The following is a 16612-nucleotide window of genomic DNA, read 5'->3' as shown; positions in this document are numbered from 1 at the left end:
GACCGCGAGATCGTGACCTGGCTGAAGTGGGACACTTAACCGACTGCGCCACCCAGGCGCCCCCAGTTCTGGCCATTTAGATGTAAAGGGAATTCTGCTGGAAGCAAATGCTTCTGGGAAAGCTTCACTCTTGAACGGGAACTGAAGGAAGGACTTTCCCTCTGTTGGCCTTTGGGAACTAACCTGAGAATATGACATTGAAAGCTGCTGCAACTGTCTCGTAATCACGAAGAAAGAATCCTACAGATGAAAGGCGATATACTGAATATGATAAAGTTGATAGATGGAAAGAACCTAGGTCTTTGATGACATTGTTGAGTTGCTGGATGAAATAACCATTCCTGCCCCCGTCTTATTTCTCGAATTCACACACACACATTATGTGAGAGACTGCATCTCTGTTTAAGCCATTTTGAGTTCTTCTGCAATTTGCAACAAAATGTACTCTTAGTGATCACAAACATTTTCTTAGGCGTTTTACATATGACTGAGATGGTATTTATTTGATTTAGTACCGTCTTTGTGATATGTCCTGGTGAGTGTATGCTCAATCCATTATAGGAGAAAAGGGCTGTTTCTGATAAACACTTTCCTTGATAATAATGCCTCCTTCCCTTCCATTCAAATCCACTCCTAAGTCATGTCTGTTTTACCATTTAAATGTCTCTAAAATCTGTTCTCTTTTCTCCTTCTTTAGTGCAAACACCCAGTTTCAAGCTAATATCATCTTTTTTTCTGAATAACTATGTGGCCTTTTTACTTAACTCATTTAATCAATTCTAGCTTCCATGTCACTTTCCTACAAAAAGTTTCATTGGCTTTCTGTTGCTTTCAAGAAAAACAAAACGGGGATACCTGGCTGGCTCAGTCGCAAAAACATGCGACTCTTGATCTTGAGGTTGTGAGTTTGAGCCTCACATTGGGTGTAGAGATTACTAAAAAAATAAACTTAAAAAAAAAAACATAATAAAAGACAAACAGTATAAAACAAAACAACTGGAGTCCTCAACATGGACCACAAGGTCTAGCTGTATGTACTGCATCTCCTTTTCCAGTCAGCTTCACACATGTACCCTTGTCTCTATGCACTGACTTTTGTTTCCTCGATCACATCAAATTCTCTCCAATTACAGGACCTTTGAAAATGCTGTTTCCTATGCCTAAAACTTTGCTAACCCCCCTTCACCTGGTCATTTCCCCTGAATTACTGGCTCATATAGCAACTTGTACTGTTCCCATGTATTATTTAAAATGGGAAAAATTTAACATTCATTTGTGTGATTATTTGTCTGCTCTGTTAGTAGACTGCAAGCTCCATGAGAAGAGAAACGATATATACCTTTGCTCACAGTTTCATGAGTGTAGCCTAGTGCCTGGTTCCTAGGAGTCTCCCAACAAATATGTTTGTTGAAGGAACAAATGAATGGGTAGATGAATGGATTTCTACACAGACATTAAAACAGATCTAAAGGTAGGCAAGTATAACAATAGCAGAGTGGCGCAACGGAAGCGTGCTGGGCCCATAAAGGTAGGCAAGTATTAATGAGATGCCTATGACAAGACATGTGGGAACAGGCCCAGAAATTGTATTGATCACTTTGTTTGCTGATGGTTCCTTTTAAATTTCAAGAGAATAGGAGGCAACTCAAGTGAGAAGGTAATTGACAGACCTGTTGAATTCTGGAGCTTCTCTTCCACGATACTGTATTGCCCCAGAATCAAATGGAAGCCACTTATCACAGAAGCCTGGTGTTTGGGGGTAGTGACTATGGGGCTTTTTTGTTCTGAAGTGTCTCCAAACAGATCTGAGGTAGTTATTTTCCAGTTTGCTGTGCTAAAAGATAGAAACATAGGCGTGGCTAGTTAATGTTGGTCAAAGTTTCCGAAAGTTGACTGTTTTTATTCTGGGGAAATGATGAAAAGCATAAACCACTGGCTTAAGCTTGGAGAAGGTAAGTAGTAGAGGCCATCAGCAACCTCTGTTCAGAACCCTAGTTTCCTCTCACATAAATTCCCCATAATCATGAATCCAAAGAGAAACCCACCACTGTCACCACCTGTTGTTTCATAGGTGATTAATTATAGACTGTTATTAGTAAGCTCCTTTCTGTTTTCTCTTAAACGAAAGCGTGTGAAAGCTCTAAGACAGATGTTCACTCACCAAAATATTTTTTCTGTCATCATTTGCTCACGCAGATTTGTAATTCCCAAAGAAGAGCCCTTGCCAGGAAGTAGCTTCCACTTGAGCTAGTTGGCATTAAGAATCTTGTCATCATCAGCCACAGTGTGATTATAGTTTAAAAATGCAAATGGGATTCTGGGATGAATCAACTGAAGGATGAAATTCATATGAAAAAGTGATGCTGTATAAAACCCTAATTAGGCAGCATCTATAATACAGGTTTCAGTTCAGCCTTTCTTAAATTGTCAGCTTATTGCCACCAAAGGAGGAAGGTACATGCAAAATTCAGCAAATATTTATAGAGCTCCCAGTATGTGCCAGATATTATTCTAAATAGGATGCAAAACAGACACTGTTACAAGAAGATTACATTCTAGATTGGGCTAAACATCCAAAAAGTACGTGGGGCTGGGGCTTATAGCTTAATATTAGGGCAAGTGTGGAACAATTTGGAGAATACTTTCTTTTAGTCAATTTGGGAATGTTTTAACATAAAATCTTCACGATGACTATTTCTTCCAGAGCCTAATGAATACAAATATAAATAGACACATATTTTTTATTTATATGGTAAGGGAAAGACAACAGCAAGGGAAAAATGAAGATAGACTATATACAAAATGACAGTTTAAGGGATTTTATCTGTCAGTATCTTAAGTTCTGGTTTTAGAGAAGTACACTTTTTTTTTTAATTAAAGAGTTTTTTATTCCTCATCTTCCTCCAATGGTTATTTAGCAAGGGATGTCTGAGAAAGGTTACCAGAGACCGTACCATACACAACATAATATTTCTACAGGTTGTGGCCTATTAACAGAAAACAACCAATTTGCAAAGGGTCACAGAAATAAACATGTCCAGGTAAAACTGGGTCATGTTGTCTATTTGTAAACCTGTTTGTGTCATTACACTGAGTAGTCTCCTTAAGAGAGGTTGTCTGCAGGGATTTTTCAAGCTCAAACAATATAAAGACAGCGAGGGGGGTGCCTGGGTGGTTCAATTGATTAAGTGTCCAACTTTGGCTCAGGTCATGATCTCGCGGTTCATAAGTTTGAGGCCCACATTGGGCTCTGTGCTGACAGCTCAGAGCCTGGAACCTGCTTCAGAGTCTGTCTCCATCTCTCTCTTCTCTCCGCCCTTCCCCTTCTCGCTCTCTCTCTCTCACACACACACACTGTCTCTCTCTCTCTCAAATATAAATTAATATATATATATATATATATATATATATATGAGGCTATATCAGTGAGGATATTATCTAATCAAGATCAAATGATAGTGTTCAACACTAGGATCTGAATAGTACCTCTGGTTTCCCAAAACAAAAATTACTGGTTTTATGTGAACAGATGGTTTTGTTTGTCCCATATTAATTTAAATAAGCAGTTGATTTTGTTAACTACTCATTCCTTAGAAACCACTGCATCTCTATCTCACAAATGACTAAATCAAAATAAAGAACACTTTTTAAATAATGTAAGGAAGGTGTTACTAAACCCTATTGTCTATGGGAGAACTCTCGTTTTAAAGTGGCTTGATTTAATAGAATATAATAGGAGTTCTTTAATAATAAGTACTTTTTTTTCATTTCTAGTGCATTTCTTTTGTTGGAAAAATGTGCTTTTCTTGGATAGTTCCCAGTAGCAGCAGTAAAGAAGCATCAGCAATATCATATCCCTCTTGATTCAGATTTGGCTGATGTGCCATAACAGAGAGCACTGGGAAACACAGCTATGTAGATTCACATTATTTCTCCCTTTTTGTACATCTGAGCCTTATGTTAGCAGTTTGAATCCACAGTATTTTACAGACAGTCCCCTGGCACCAAGCTCAGATCCAATGTTTTTCCCACAGAGAGAAAAAGAGGATTCATGATGATGATACATGGAAAATGGTGAAAGGTTGTATTGGTAGTTTGGGTTGAATTATGGAAGCATCCCTTCTGGGACAGTGTGTTCAAATGAAGAAGCTATTATAATGGGCAGTAAGGTGCTATTTTTGTGTCTACAGAACGTGTTGGAGAGAAGCATTGATCTGAGTTATGTATATGCTTTCAAATAGCTTTACTTTACGGAAACAAAATAATGGCAAAATTAAATTGCTGTGGCTGTAGACTAGTTCCTTGCGGTTTGTCAACAGGCTTTCATGAAATACTCTCAGGTGCTATTGAAAATTTAGGGGACTTGGACTAAAACGTCCTGTTAAATGTCATGTGTCTTTGATTTCTTTATTTCTCCCCTTAATCAAAGAAACAACTAAAGTTGTGTCTAAGAATTGAAATTTTCTTTTCAAATATTAGAGAGGTTTGAAAAACAACCTTTTAATAGCTGTCTTCCTATATTGGAAACAGAAGTGCTTTAATGAGCTGGGTTCAAATTCCATTTCATCAGTTTCACGAATTTTGTTTTATCACAAACATGTTACTTACCTGTTTGAGCTTCAGTTTTCCACCTTTAAAACAGTGTCTGCTTAAACACCACCTGGCAGTGTTATCATGGCAAATAACTGATGGAAAGCTCCTAGAATAAAGTAGAAGGCTCAGTAAATGTTTTCCCTTTTACAAGGTATCATACACCAAGTGCTGATTGAATGTTTAAGTCATTTTAATTTTTTTTTTTTGTATTGTTGGTTGACAGAGAGTATGAGATTACATTGATCTGATGAACATATTATTAAATCGTGTTCTTGATGGTCATCCTGCAAAAAAGAAAAACATAACTGGTTACTTGTTCATATCAGTGATATAATGATTTTATTACTTTGAGAGATGTGTTGTCCCAGTTTTCTTAATATTGTTGTCTTCAGAGGCTTTGTTTTTTTAAAAAAGTTTGTCTATCACAAGGTTGGTAGCAATTAACTATGTAATTATATGTTATAGCCTTAAATTTTTATATTGACCGTTGTTTACAGCATGGAATTTAAATTTCTTGGTGACCTGCTATAGATATTAACCTGTATTGAGGAAACAGTATTTTGTAATCACCAAAATAATTTTTCTTTCCCTGTGCTATAATGAGTTCATAATAGTTTGGCAAAGGCCGCTGTCCAATCCATTATTCAGCAAATTACCTGTCTTGCCAAAAAAAAAAAAAAAAAAAAAAAAAAAAAAAAAAAAAAAAAAAAAGCTACTCATTTACTTATGAAGAGTCTTACATTTAATTTTAAATACAGGATTTAGTCTCATAGTTCGAGAAAAAGAGGTATGAAGATTCAAAGACTCTCCAGAATCACAATTTAACTAGATTAAAATGGCAAGAAACTAGATTAATGACAAGAAAGTAGCAAGAAAGATAGATAGTTATCTCTAATCGTCTTAAAGGCATAAACTTGAGGACTTTTAACCCTTATTCTGACACTAACTACCTGAGTAGCCTTAGGTAGATCAATAACCTTTCTGTGAATCAGTTTCCATTTCTGTAAAAATGATGCAGTGCCTGTTAGACCTACTCACAGCATAATTGTGAGAAGAAAAAGTAGCACAAAAAGAGTGCTTACTCAGACTCAGCCAGCCTAAGGGGGACAGAACTTGGCCCTGAGTCATCTTTAAGATATGGCTTCTCCGATTAGACCCTGTAAATGATCATTAGATCATATGATCCCATATGATCATAGATCTTACATAGATCTTGAGCTCTCAACTAAATTCTAGGAACCAAACTATGTTACCAGAATGTTACAGAACAAATCACTGACACCTTTTACACTTGCAGAGAAAAGAATAAATTACTTTTTGTTATTCTCTGTTCCATCAAACTGTGGTCTTCAGAGCTTTTAGCTGAAGGCTAATTATTGATTTGATACATACTATTTTTTCATGTGCTCATTTTTAGAAAAAAAAGTTTTACCTTCTTTTCTTCTAACAGAATTATTTTTATCTTGAAAAATGGGGTATAAGTAAAAGACTAAATCGGAGTATGATGGGGCATGGTACACCATTGATCAAAGTATAAAACAGACTTTGCTCTCCCAAAACAATTTTGCCAAATTGTGCAGAGGCTCTCCCTCATCTCGTCCTCATTTTTTTTTAAACTGGTTTCCACAGAAAAGGAAAGAAACCATTGAAATTTGAATACATTCTCACTATCAGAGAAGGTATAAGCCAAGAAATAAAAATTGGTAAGAGGAAGACATTCCCAAGTTATTCTGTCCTTTTAAATTGTGCAGCTGCTGATGAGAATAAGAATTACAACATGGATCCAATCAATTCTGAGTATGATAGTAGTTTCCTTTGTTCCGTCTATGGAACCATTATTGTGCTTTGTTTATTTTTAATCAAAAGAACCAACTTTTTATACTTGATATATGTATTTATTCCTATAACTTACTATTCCAAAAACAACTTGCGATGGTTTATAATAAAATGAAAGGTAAAATAAAACCGAAAACTGTTAAATCCAAATATAAAAGAAGTTTTGTTTAGTTTACATTTAATTGCAACCTTTGATCCTTTATTATTACAAATACATGCTTAGCTACTCTAAATTGACTTTTGTTTTTATGTTTGCTTGTAAGTCATTAATTGTTCATATTGCTTTGAATGATCTGTAATGCATTAGTCGGACTGCCTGTGTTCAGATGCCAGCTCCTGCACTTGTTAGGGTCAAAGGTAAATCAGGTGGGCACTAGTTGAAGTGGTAAGGACAGATTTTCTTCAGAATTAACCATTGTAATAGTGAAGGAGGTCCAGTGTGGACTGAACTCAACTTTGCCAAAACAAAGAACAGAAGACCTTTGAAGCCTTGGAGGGTACTAAGGGAACAGCCCTGAGGGGTGTTAGGGAGGTTGGTTCATGTGACTAGTGCTTCTGGGTTTGTTCATTGGCACCTATCCAGAAGAAAAACAAGCTTCTCCTATCTTCATGACAGGAAGCAGTGATATAACTTAGAGCAAGGCATCCACTGGCTGACAACCAGAGCAGAATTGTCTCATTGAATGTCAGAAGACAGTTCTGGTTTATAGAAGATTTATATCTCAAAGAGGCAGAGCAAAGATTTATAATTGCCAACTTTCTAAAGCAAAGGGGGGAGGGTACTACTCAAGAGCCTATCAGCCTACTGTCAGGTTTTGGCTACAGCAAACAGTAAAGTTACTTAACCTCAGTTTGCCTCAGTTTCCTCATCTGTAAAATGGAAAATAATAGTATCATATCATAGAGATGTGTTTTGAGGATTAAAGAAGTTAATACATGTAAAGTGTTTAGAGCAGTGCTGTGAATAAATGTTAGTGATTATTCTCACTGTCTTTAAATGGAGTTCATAATAGTATCTATCTACCATATTTGATTGTTTTAGTTATTAAATGATATAATACAAGTAAAACATGAAGAGCTATGCCTGACACATAAAAAGCATTCTATAACTGTTGGCTTAGAAATAGTAATAGTTGCCGCAGCTCTGTAGTAGCCACTAAATATCTTCTAGTCCTGAATTATTTCTAGATCAGGACGACCAAATCCTGAATTGCTTCTAGATCAGGACGACCAAATAGCAAAGAATCTTAAACTTCCTGTGTTTTATGTTAGAATGGAGTAGGTACGTTTTGTAATGGTAATAATTCAGAGATTGGAAAAATATTTATGAGCAATATTGTGTGTGATTCTAAGATCTTTAAGCATCATTTTGCCATTGTATTTCTCGAGTTTTAGATATGCAGGCCACATGTCCATCATTTATGTCACTTAACCTCCTTACTGTTCAACCTTCAATATTTCCCAGCATATTTCCTTCTTAGGAAAGTAAAGGTGAATTTAAATAATTGTAAATCCATTAAAGAAACAAAAGAGTTCGGGGTGCCTGGGTGGGTCAGTTGGTTAAGTGGCTGACTTCGGCTCAGGTCTTGATCTCACAGTTCGTGGGTTCGAGCCCCGTGTCAGGCTCCGTGCTGACAGCTTGGAGCCTAGAGCCTGCTTTGGATTCTGTGTTTCCCTCTGTCTCTGCTCGTCCTCTGCTCTCACTCTGTCTATCTCTCTCTCTCTCAAAAAATGAATAAATATTAAAAAAAATTTTTTAAACAGAAGAGTTTGCTTAATTGAGAAAAAAAAAATGGCATTTATAGGAGTAGTAATGGGGGTGCCTGGGTGGCTCAGTCGGTTGGACATCTGACGACTTCGGCTGAGGTCATGATCTCACAGCTGGTGAGTTAGAGCCCTGTGTCGGGCTTTGTGCTGACAGCTCAGATCCTGGAGCCTGCTTTGGATTCTGTGTCTCCCTCTCTCTCTCTGCCCCTCCCCGACTTGTGCTCTTTCTCTCTCTCTCTCTCAAAAATAGACATTAAAAGTTTTTTAAAATAGTAATAAAGACTGAACCATATTTATCAAATTTTTCAAAAGTTGAGATGTTGATTTGCTGTATATTTGAACTTCTTTGTTTCCCACCCAATACAGAATTTTAAGAAGAGGTACAGATTTCACAGTTTTTCAACGCTAACTAGTAGGTTCAGAGATACCCAAATGATCTCTATCCATGTTTATGGAATCTCTTGATCCCAGCACTGTATAGTAATAATCCATGAAGTATGAATTACTAAATGCAGTATTTGTGTTGGGTATATTACCAACTATGGTGCACAGGTCTTCCACTAATGAAGTGGAATGCATAGATGAAAAGAGAATCCCATTCTCCTTAAATTACAGTTTTCATCACTAAAAATTCTTGGTGTTAATACATTTGATAGTGGAAAAATGGCCATTTAGGTAAGAGACTGACTGGTTGCTGGAAAAGAAAGAATAACTTGAGTTAATGTTGATTTCTTCAATGTACTACATAAAAATATTAAAGTAAGGGAGAACCAAATATAATACTACCTTTTAAGACCAACTTTTTTTCATTGTACTTCTCTAATTAATATTTGGGGCAGTTGTAAAGTGATTCAAGAAATTGAATAATTATGCATACAGTGAAGATGGTCAACACCAACTAACCTACCATTTTATTTTATTTTATTTTTTCAACATTTTTTTTTTATTTATTTTTGGGACAGAGAGAGACAGAGCATGAACGGGGGAGGGGCAGAGAGAGAGGGAGACACAGAATCCGAAACAGGCTCCAGGCTCTGAGCCATCAGCCCAGAGCCTGACGCGGGGCTCGAACTCACGGACCGTGAGATCGTGACCTGGCTGAAGTCGGACGCTTAACCGACTGCGCCACCCAGGCGCCCCTAACCTACCATTTTAAAGTCAAGTGCATAAAGTATTTCACTCTTTTTATAGAAGTATCTAAAATGTTGCCTTTTAACTGTGACAGAACTAGAAATATCAGTCATAATAATTGGTGTTATAAATAGGATTTGCGGTCAATTAGGAAAGAGTCTTAGAAAAATGTTTGGAGTACCTAAGTTCTAGACTTGGCCCTTCTATTAACTTGGTCACACCCATTCAGCAGGCATCTTCACCTCATTGGGCCAATAGTTCTTTTTCAGTCATAGAGCCCATGCTTTTACTTGTTATTTTTCCTTCTCTACTAGCTGCAGATTAATTCAGATTTTGTATCTTTCTTTCTCTACCAGTCTGATACGTACTTCTGCATGTCAATGCGCTTGCCGGTGGATGAGGAAGCCTTCGTGAGTAAGTATTAATTGGATGGTGTGCCAGGGTGGGTGGTCGAAGGGAGGGCAGCTATTTGAAATCAGTGAAAGGTTCTCTTTGATGGTTATGAGCATATTAATCTTTTACTGTCAGTTTCTAAAATGCACTTATCATGCCTAATGCAGAAACAAACTAGAGAGAGCCACTCAGAGACAAGGTTGCAAACTGTATCTGGAGAGATTCATGAGTAATAGTAGTTAAGGAGTTGCATGCAGATGTCAATGGTCGCCAATACCGTGTGGTCCCATTTGTATAGTATTGGCTTTCTGTCTGTGGCTGGATGCTTAATTCCGCTCCACTCAACAGACTGTTTATTTACCTGCTGGTTCATGCTATAAATCGACTGTACTTAGAATCAACATTGGGGAATTTAAGATTTTACCTGTCAAATAGTAGATGGATAGAAAGGAAGGAAGGAGAAATTGAGAGAAGGAAAGAAGCGAAGGAGGTAGAGATAGGGAAAGGCAGGAACATTGGTCCTGTTATTTCTATTGTAGAATAAGAGGACTCATAAATGGCAGGTCCTTCCCCAGCTGAGCTTTTAAGTCAGATAAGAAAAGTGACAAAATACCATCTGTTTCCATCTAGGTTGTTTTCATTGAAATATCCTCATGACAAACTTTTAACTGTTTGGGAGGAGGTGTGATTGACAAATTATTCATGGATTTGTTTCTGTCTCCCACTGCTTCACTTTTCTGGTTTGAGATGTTAATTTTGGAGAGAAAGTAATGGTAATGAGAGTTGTGCTTTGGTCCCATGAAACTAATCTTCAAGTAGGCTGTCTGAAACGGCCATTATGTGAATTATAAAATGTGTACTGTTGCCTCGGGGCCATCTGAGGATAAATTTTCATGAGATGTTCCCACAGGAATATACATTACAGACCTGAAAAGCCAGAGCAATGTGCATTTTTTTCCACACACTTTGGTGGCAATTCCAACAGAAAATACAACTTAGAATAGCACTCTACAAATTTGTTCCCAGAGTTAATTCTTAAGAATGAAAGGCCTTAGGAAGTTGAGAATTGCCTGTGTGTCCTCACTTTGTATAATAATCGAATATTACCAAGAAAAAAGGTAGAAACGACAATGCTCCCAGATCCTCAACTTTAACTTTAAAGACAGAGAAAATAATTGTAGTGCCTTGTGTAATAGTAAATGTGATTTAGGTTACAAATTCGTCATTAAAATATCAACAGTAAAGGTTTTTCAATATCCACATTTTTGGCAGCCTAGGAGAAAATAATATTTACTCACTAAAAGGCATTTTTACATGATGTTTTCTTCTGTATGATTTTATATTTTCTTTCCAAGCTCCAAGAAAGCTTGATTCCTCTTGTTTCACATTTGCATAGAAGAGAAGGCCATCTCCATGCCTGTATGCATATGAAAGTCATGTTTCACAGCAACATTACAAGTCTCACATTAAGAGGTTATTGACTTGTTTCTGGAGGTTGGTGGTAGTATATGATTTCAGAGCTGGTGACTCTAAGGACTATAAATATATATCCTGGAATGTGTTATTGCTCTCCTAACAGAAATGTGTTTACTTTCACATAAATTAAAATCGAGAAATACAAGTGAATATATTCAGTCAAGGAAAATATTCATGGGAAACTCATAAAGGACTATATTAGAACTAGGGTACCAAATGGTTTTGCATTTTCTTAGGCACCTCCCTTCTCAGATTAAACTGTTCCCAGTTTGAAGGTCCTTAAAGGATCTTGTAAGATTAATAATTATTTTCAATATATTTTTTTCTTTGTGGCTGGGAGGATTGCATGAATACTAAAGATTTTGTCACTTGTTCAAAACAGGGTTGTTTCATCTTCAGTGTGAGTCCTTTAATGTACTAGCTCCAGGCGATTTGTGGTTACTACTATTTGCATAATCCAGCAACCACAGATGTTTAGGTGTAAGCAAATTAGAACTGGAAAGTTGAAAACCAAACAATCATTCATATAAGGGAATAAGTAAGGGGAAGGTTGCATGTATTGTCTCATTAATTCTTAGGGCAAACCTGAAGGTAGCCCCACTTTATAATTAGAGAAACAAAGGAACATCTCTGTCTTTGATTTAATCAAACAGGAGGGCAATAGTTTGTATAGGATCCTTGTTCATAGAATCAGCTCATTACCACCCATCATTTACCAGGGGCCTACGAGACACTAATATACTTACAGCTAAGCATATTTAAGCCATTTTATAGAGAGGAAATGGAGGGTCAGAGAGGTCAAGGAACGTGAGCAAGATTTTTACTAGCTGTGTGTTCCCCTGTCATAAGAGATTTGGATGTGAGGATAGTGAATCGGGGAAGAAATGAAAGAAGTTATCAAATGGATAGATAGAGCTGAAATACAGCAATCGCACTTCTCTGTCTTACATCAAATACAATTCTTTCATTTCCTTACCTTTCAGTCTCTACTAGGAACACTCTGGTCGGTTTTGTCAAAAACAAAAATAAACCTCAAACCATCCTACAAAGCGAAACCCAGGATACACAAAGGTGAAAGATTTGCAGTAGGAAAAGTGGATATATAGGTTGTATGTTGGGAGGGTGATCATGCATAGCTTTTCCCTATTCCCAGAGTGAAAGTTCTTCTAGTGGTAAACAAGGTTTTGCCATGATTGAAATATGTGGGTTCTCCCAAATTCTAGGTCTCAGGATGCCTTATCATAAGATTAGATATGGTTGAAAATGAAGACTTGTAAAGCATTTACTACTTTATTTTTCTCTTAAGACATTTATCAATTTTATATTTTCTGCTTTCATTATCTGTGCCTTTTCAATTTTTGAAGGCCAGCAGGATATGTGCTACTGAATATGGTGGGGACTCAATATTGCTTGCTCAATACATGATTGAATACTAAAAAAAGTGTTGTGCTTGGCTATTTTTAAGACAATGTATCATCTAGTAGACACTTTACCTTTTTGCCTTAAATTTTACTCTTATTTGAATATAAGGGAATAATTCTTTTTTTAAGAAAAGCCACTTGTTCATACATTCAGCAGACTTTAAAAATTCTGTTGTGTGCTAGTTATTGGGCAAGGCAATGGGGATGTGAGGTATGACACCAATTCAAAGAAATTATAGCCTGGCAGAATTCTAAAGACAAGAATATAAATATTATAACATCTGAAAAGAACTTTCTCCTTTGGCTTTTCAAATTTCTAAAGAAGATCACAAAAGGCAGAGTACAATTGAGATTGCTTATTAGGACTAAAACAAACTCTCTTCATGGTGTTAAAAGCCAGAATTGCATTTGAATAATTCATAATTTTGGCTTTCTGCTTGTGTGACTAGTTATGTAACTCATTTTAGACAAACATATTTCTTAATTCTGAGAAGATACCATCACAATTGTCATAGAATTTATATGTGCATATGCCCAGCATTTTTATGTATAAGCATGCACAACATCTTTGATGTATTTATATGTCTCCATTGAATTAGTAAATGTGAATTAAAGTAGTTGTTTGGGGAAATAGTCTAATGAAGATAAATATAATTTTTATACTTTGAACAGAATCATAGCTTTCCCTAGAGCACTGCTTTTGTTTATTGTTTTAATAAGAAATCACAGATTGGAATGGGTGAAGGTATGATAAAATCTGCATTTGACCACTGAACTGTGATGCTGTCTAAAAGGTGTTTTACAGACACTCTGAGGAATTGACTCTGACAGCAGCCCACTCAGCCAAGAAATTTGACTGTCATCTTCATCCACTTGCTTTCCCTCACATGGATGACCAGTAAATAAATGTGTCTTTTCCTTAGTGAATGATGGCGGGTCCCTATCTATCAAATTGCACTATACAAATGAGGTAGAAGCCATTGAATTTAGAAATAGATGAAATTAATCTAATGATTCATTGCTTTTCCTTTCCTTGGGCTTCTCTCTTGAATGTAGAACAAGGTCTTCTGCAGAATAGCACCATGAGACTTAAATATTTCTGAATGTGACCTTTCTTAAACAAAGCACATGTTCAGGTGATGTTGAGTTACCTCAAAAAATAGAGGAGCAGTCTAATTTTGATCATGTTTATGGGTCATTACATAAGGTCATTACAAGACTATAAAGACCAAGGTCGGGTAGGATACAGTGCTCAGATAATCACATTTTATGGCATGACAGCAGTAAATAGAAGGTGTGTGTGTGTACATACATGTGAGTCTCTATCCCCATGAAGTCATTCTGTCACCTTTCTGCTTCTGATTAGTTGCCTGCATAACTTTTCTTTTCCCTCTTCTAGGATTTTCTCCAACATGAAAACTGTAGTCTGTGTCTTCACGTGACCATTGGGTATCTTCCCGCAATCACCCTCAGAAGATTTTCTAGCATCACAGTGAAAGTTACTTGGAGAGCTAGTGCAAATAAGATATGCTACACCTATAGGTCTCTGATGCGCAGATAAAACCTGATTTGCTTGGTCATAAACAAAAAAGAAAAGATGTTGCTGCCTGCCTTGTCTCAGAGTATTTCTAGGATGTCTTCTATTGTTTGGTCCCCCAAATACCACATTTCCAACATGACAACCCCTGATAATGCCCAGGGTTCTTTCAAGTAATAAAACAAAGGGAGATGGAGGAGTAGGAACCATCTCATCATATTCTGTAAAGCTGAGAGTTAAGATGCCTTCCGTTACATACATCTAGAGATCACCAGAAACTAACTGACACGTTGACTGTGCTGCTTTATTGCATTAATGTCAAAATGCCACCACCACCCCCCACCCCCCCCCCCCCCCCCCCGCCTCTGCCGACACTCCCAGGAAAAGGGCCAATCCAGAAAGCCCGGGTCTGAATCGTATTCGATGTGTGAATGCCCTTCATTAGTGAAGGGTACATGACATTTTGACAGTCATTCTGAAGTAGCCATTTCTGCTATTTCAGTAGGGACAACTGTAGGGGCCAACTCTAAAAAGATGAACGTGAACTGTTCTAGTCAGAGAAAACATCATGTGAGAGACAGGATTTTATCTGCATCTGGGAAGATGGTCTATTTGGATCTGCAGAGGGGAGGAGAATATTCTGGTGGCCAACAGTATGATCAGTGAAGGAGCACACTGGGCACAATGTGAGCCTCACCACCTGCTGGCTGCAGGGCTGTACACAAGCTACTCAGCCTGTCTCTCCTCAAGGCTCATCTGTTTGAGGGGAAAAGACCAGACATAGGGTCATTGTGAGCAATAAGCGAGCCTGGCAGGGGGTGGCCCTCAGTAAATGCTAGTGGTCGTGGGTGGTTATTAGGTGCAGAGGGCTGTCCGAGGGGAGTGCAGGGTGAGTGTAGGGAGCTGTCATGTTGGAAACGTCGCGGACCAGGAGACTGGTCAGAAGGGGCTATGGATTTTGTTCCATAGGAAGTTAATAGGGGACTACTAGAGGGATGGCGTTACAAATATCGGGATTAATGAAGCTTATACTATTTTAGCTTGCACAGCCTGGCTGATAAAGTCTATTTACTGATTATTCGGTTGGTTCTGACATATACCAAAAGAGTTCCATTTTAAAAGGTATATCATCCAGAAATCTAAATCTTTTTTGTGCTTAAATTATTTTATTCAGAGGCAAGGATTATTTCATTTTAAATTCATGTTCAATTTAAAGGCTTGCTCAGGTGTCTTATTTCTTGCTTAATTTGGCAGCAGCAGCTTAACGTCCTCATAAACCACATTAGGGATTCTTTCTGAAGTGCACATCATTGTCCATGCTAGTGAGGGTTAACAACAATTTATCTATTAAACATTCTGATTTAAAAACATTCAAGCAAAAGGTCTTTATTTTGGTATAGAATTGCTTTACAGTTTTGGAGGAAGCTGGTGGAAGATAATATGTGATTGCTGTGGGTTTTTAACATGCTGCTAAATGGTTTGTACTGCTATGAGCTCTACATTTATCTGAACCTTTCTGACCCAGCTGCAAGATTATGAACATTAAGGGTGATCATATCCTACACTTTCATGATAGTTTACAGCCTTATCTTCAGTTGCAATGGATTTTGATATATAATCTTTATTTTTTGGGAAACAAAGAAATGTTTATGGAAGGGATATTAAGATTTGGGGCCTATCATTTTTTAAAAATTTTAACAGCTCTTTTACATTATTATGTCTTAAACCTTACATGTCTCTAGTCTCCATACTGAATATGACTGGAAACACTAACAGTAGTAGAAGACTGACACTACACAGACATGACTGTAATCACCAGAGGCTCCATTTGTGTGCCTGCTTCAGACCTCGGCCTTAAAATGACTTCAGGTGATATAGCTGAAGCTGTACGATGTACTACAGAGTTCCAGTGATCTCTTTTAACCCACTGATTTTGAGGGATCAGCTAATTATTTCCAGAAAAATTTTCTTTATAAATTTATTTTAAAAGAAACTTTGTTCTTACTGTTTGCTCTGTGCCTTTAAGAGAGTAACATAGTCCACGTTAACTAAGATGAGTTAACCAAACTCTAAGCATGCTTATATAACATATATATTCAGGCACTAAAAATGTCGACTGGGGTCAGAATCACCTGTGAATCACCTGTGAAACTTTTCAAATGTACACATGCCTGGAATGACCTCTTAGATTTAAATGAGATATTGATGGGGGAAGGGGTGGACTGACCCAGGATTAACTCTGAGCATCTCTACTTTTAATGAACTGCATAGCATAATTCTAATGCACACTATTAGATAAAAAGTATCATTGACAAAAATTGTTTAATAACACGTAAAAATATCCACAGCATAGGAAAGAAACCATTTACTATGTATAATATGATTCCACTGGGAGGAAAAAGGAAACAAAGAGAACAATAATGATCTCTAATGATACATATGGGCAATAATTCCAGAA

General features: G+C 37.1%; 1 protein-coding gene across 19 annotated transcripts in view; it reads left to right on the top strand.

Annotated features, from left to right (window-relative positions):
• Positions 1-16612, top strand: part of PAM (peptidylglycine alpha-amidating monooxygenase) — a 288055-nt gene that overhangs the window by 151381 nt on the left and 120062 nt on the right. For all 19 annotated transcript variants that reach the window (XM_040447619.1, XM_040447600.1, XM_040447591.1 and 16 more), the window contains one exon: positions 9684-9741. In XM_040447619.1, coding sequence (XP_040303553.1) covers positions 9684-9741 — 58 coding nt within the window. The remainder of the gene's footprint in view (positions 1-9683; positions 9742-16612) is intronic.

The sequence above is a fragment of the Herpailurus yagouaroundi genome, unplaced genomic scaffold (genome assembly GCF_014898765.1).
Source record: "Herpailurus yagouaroundi ecotype Mexico unplaced genomic scaffold, PumYag 29, whole genome shotgun sequence".
NCBI classification, from domain to species: Eukaryota; Metazoa; Chordata; class Mammalia; order Carnivora; family Felidae; genus Herpailurus; species Herpailurus yagouaroundi.
Note: the sequence above shows the minus strand (reverse complement) of the source record. Positions and strands in the feature narration are given on the sequence as shown.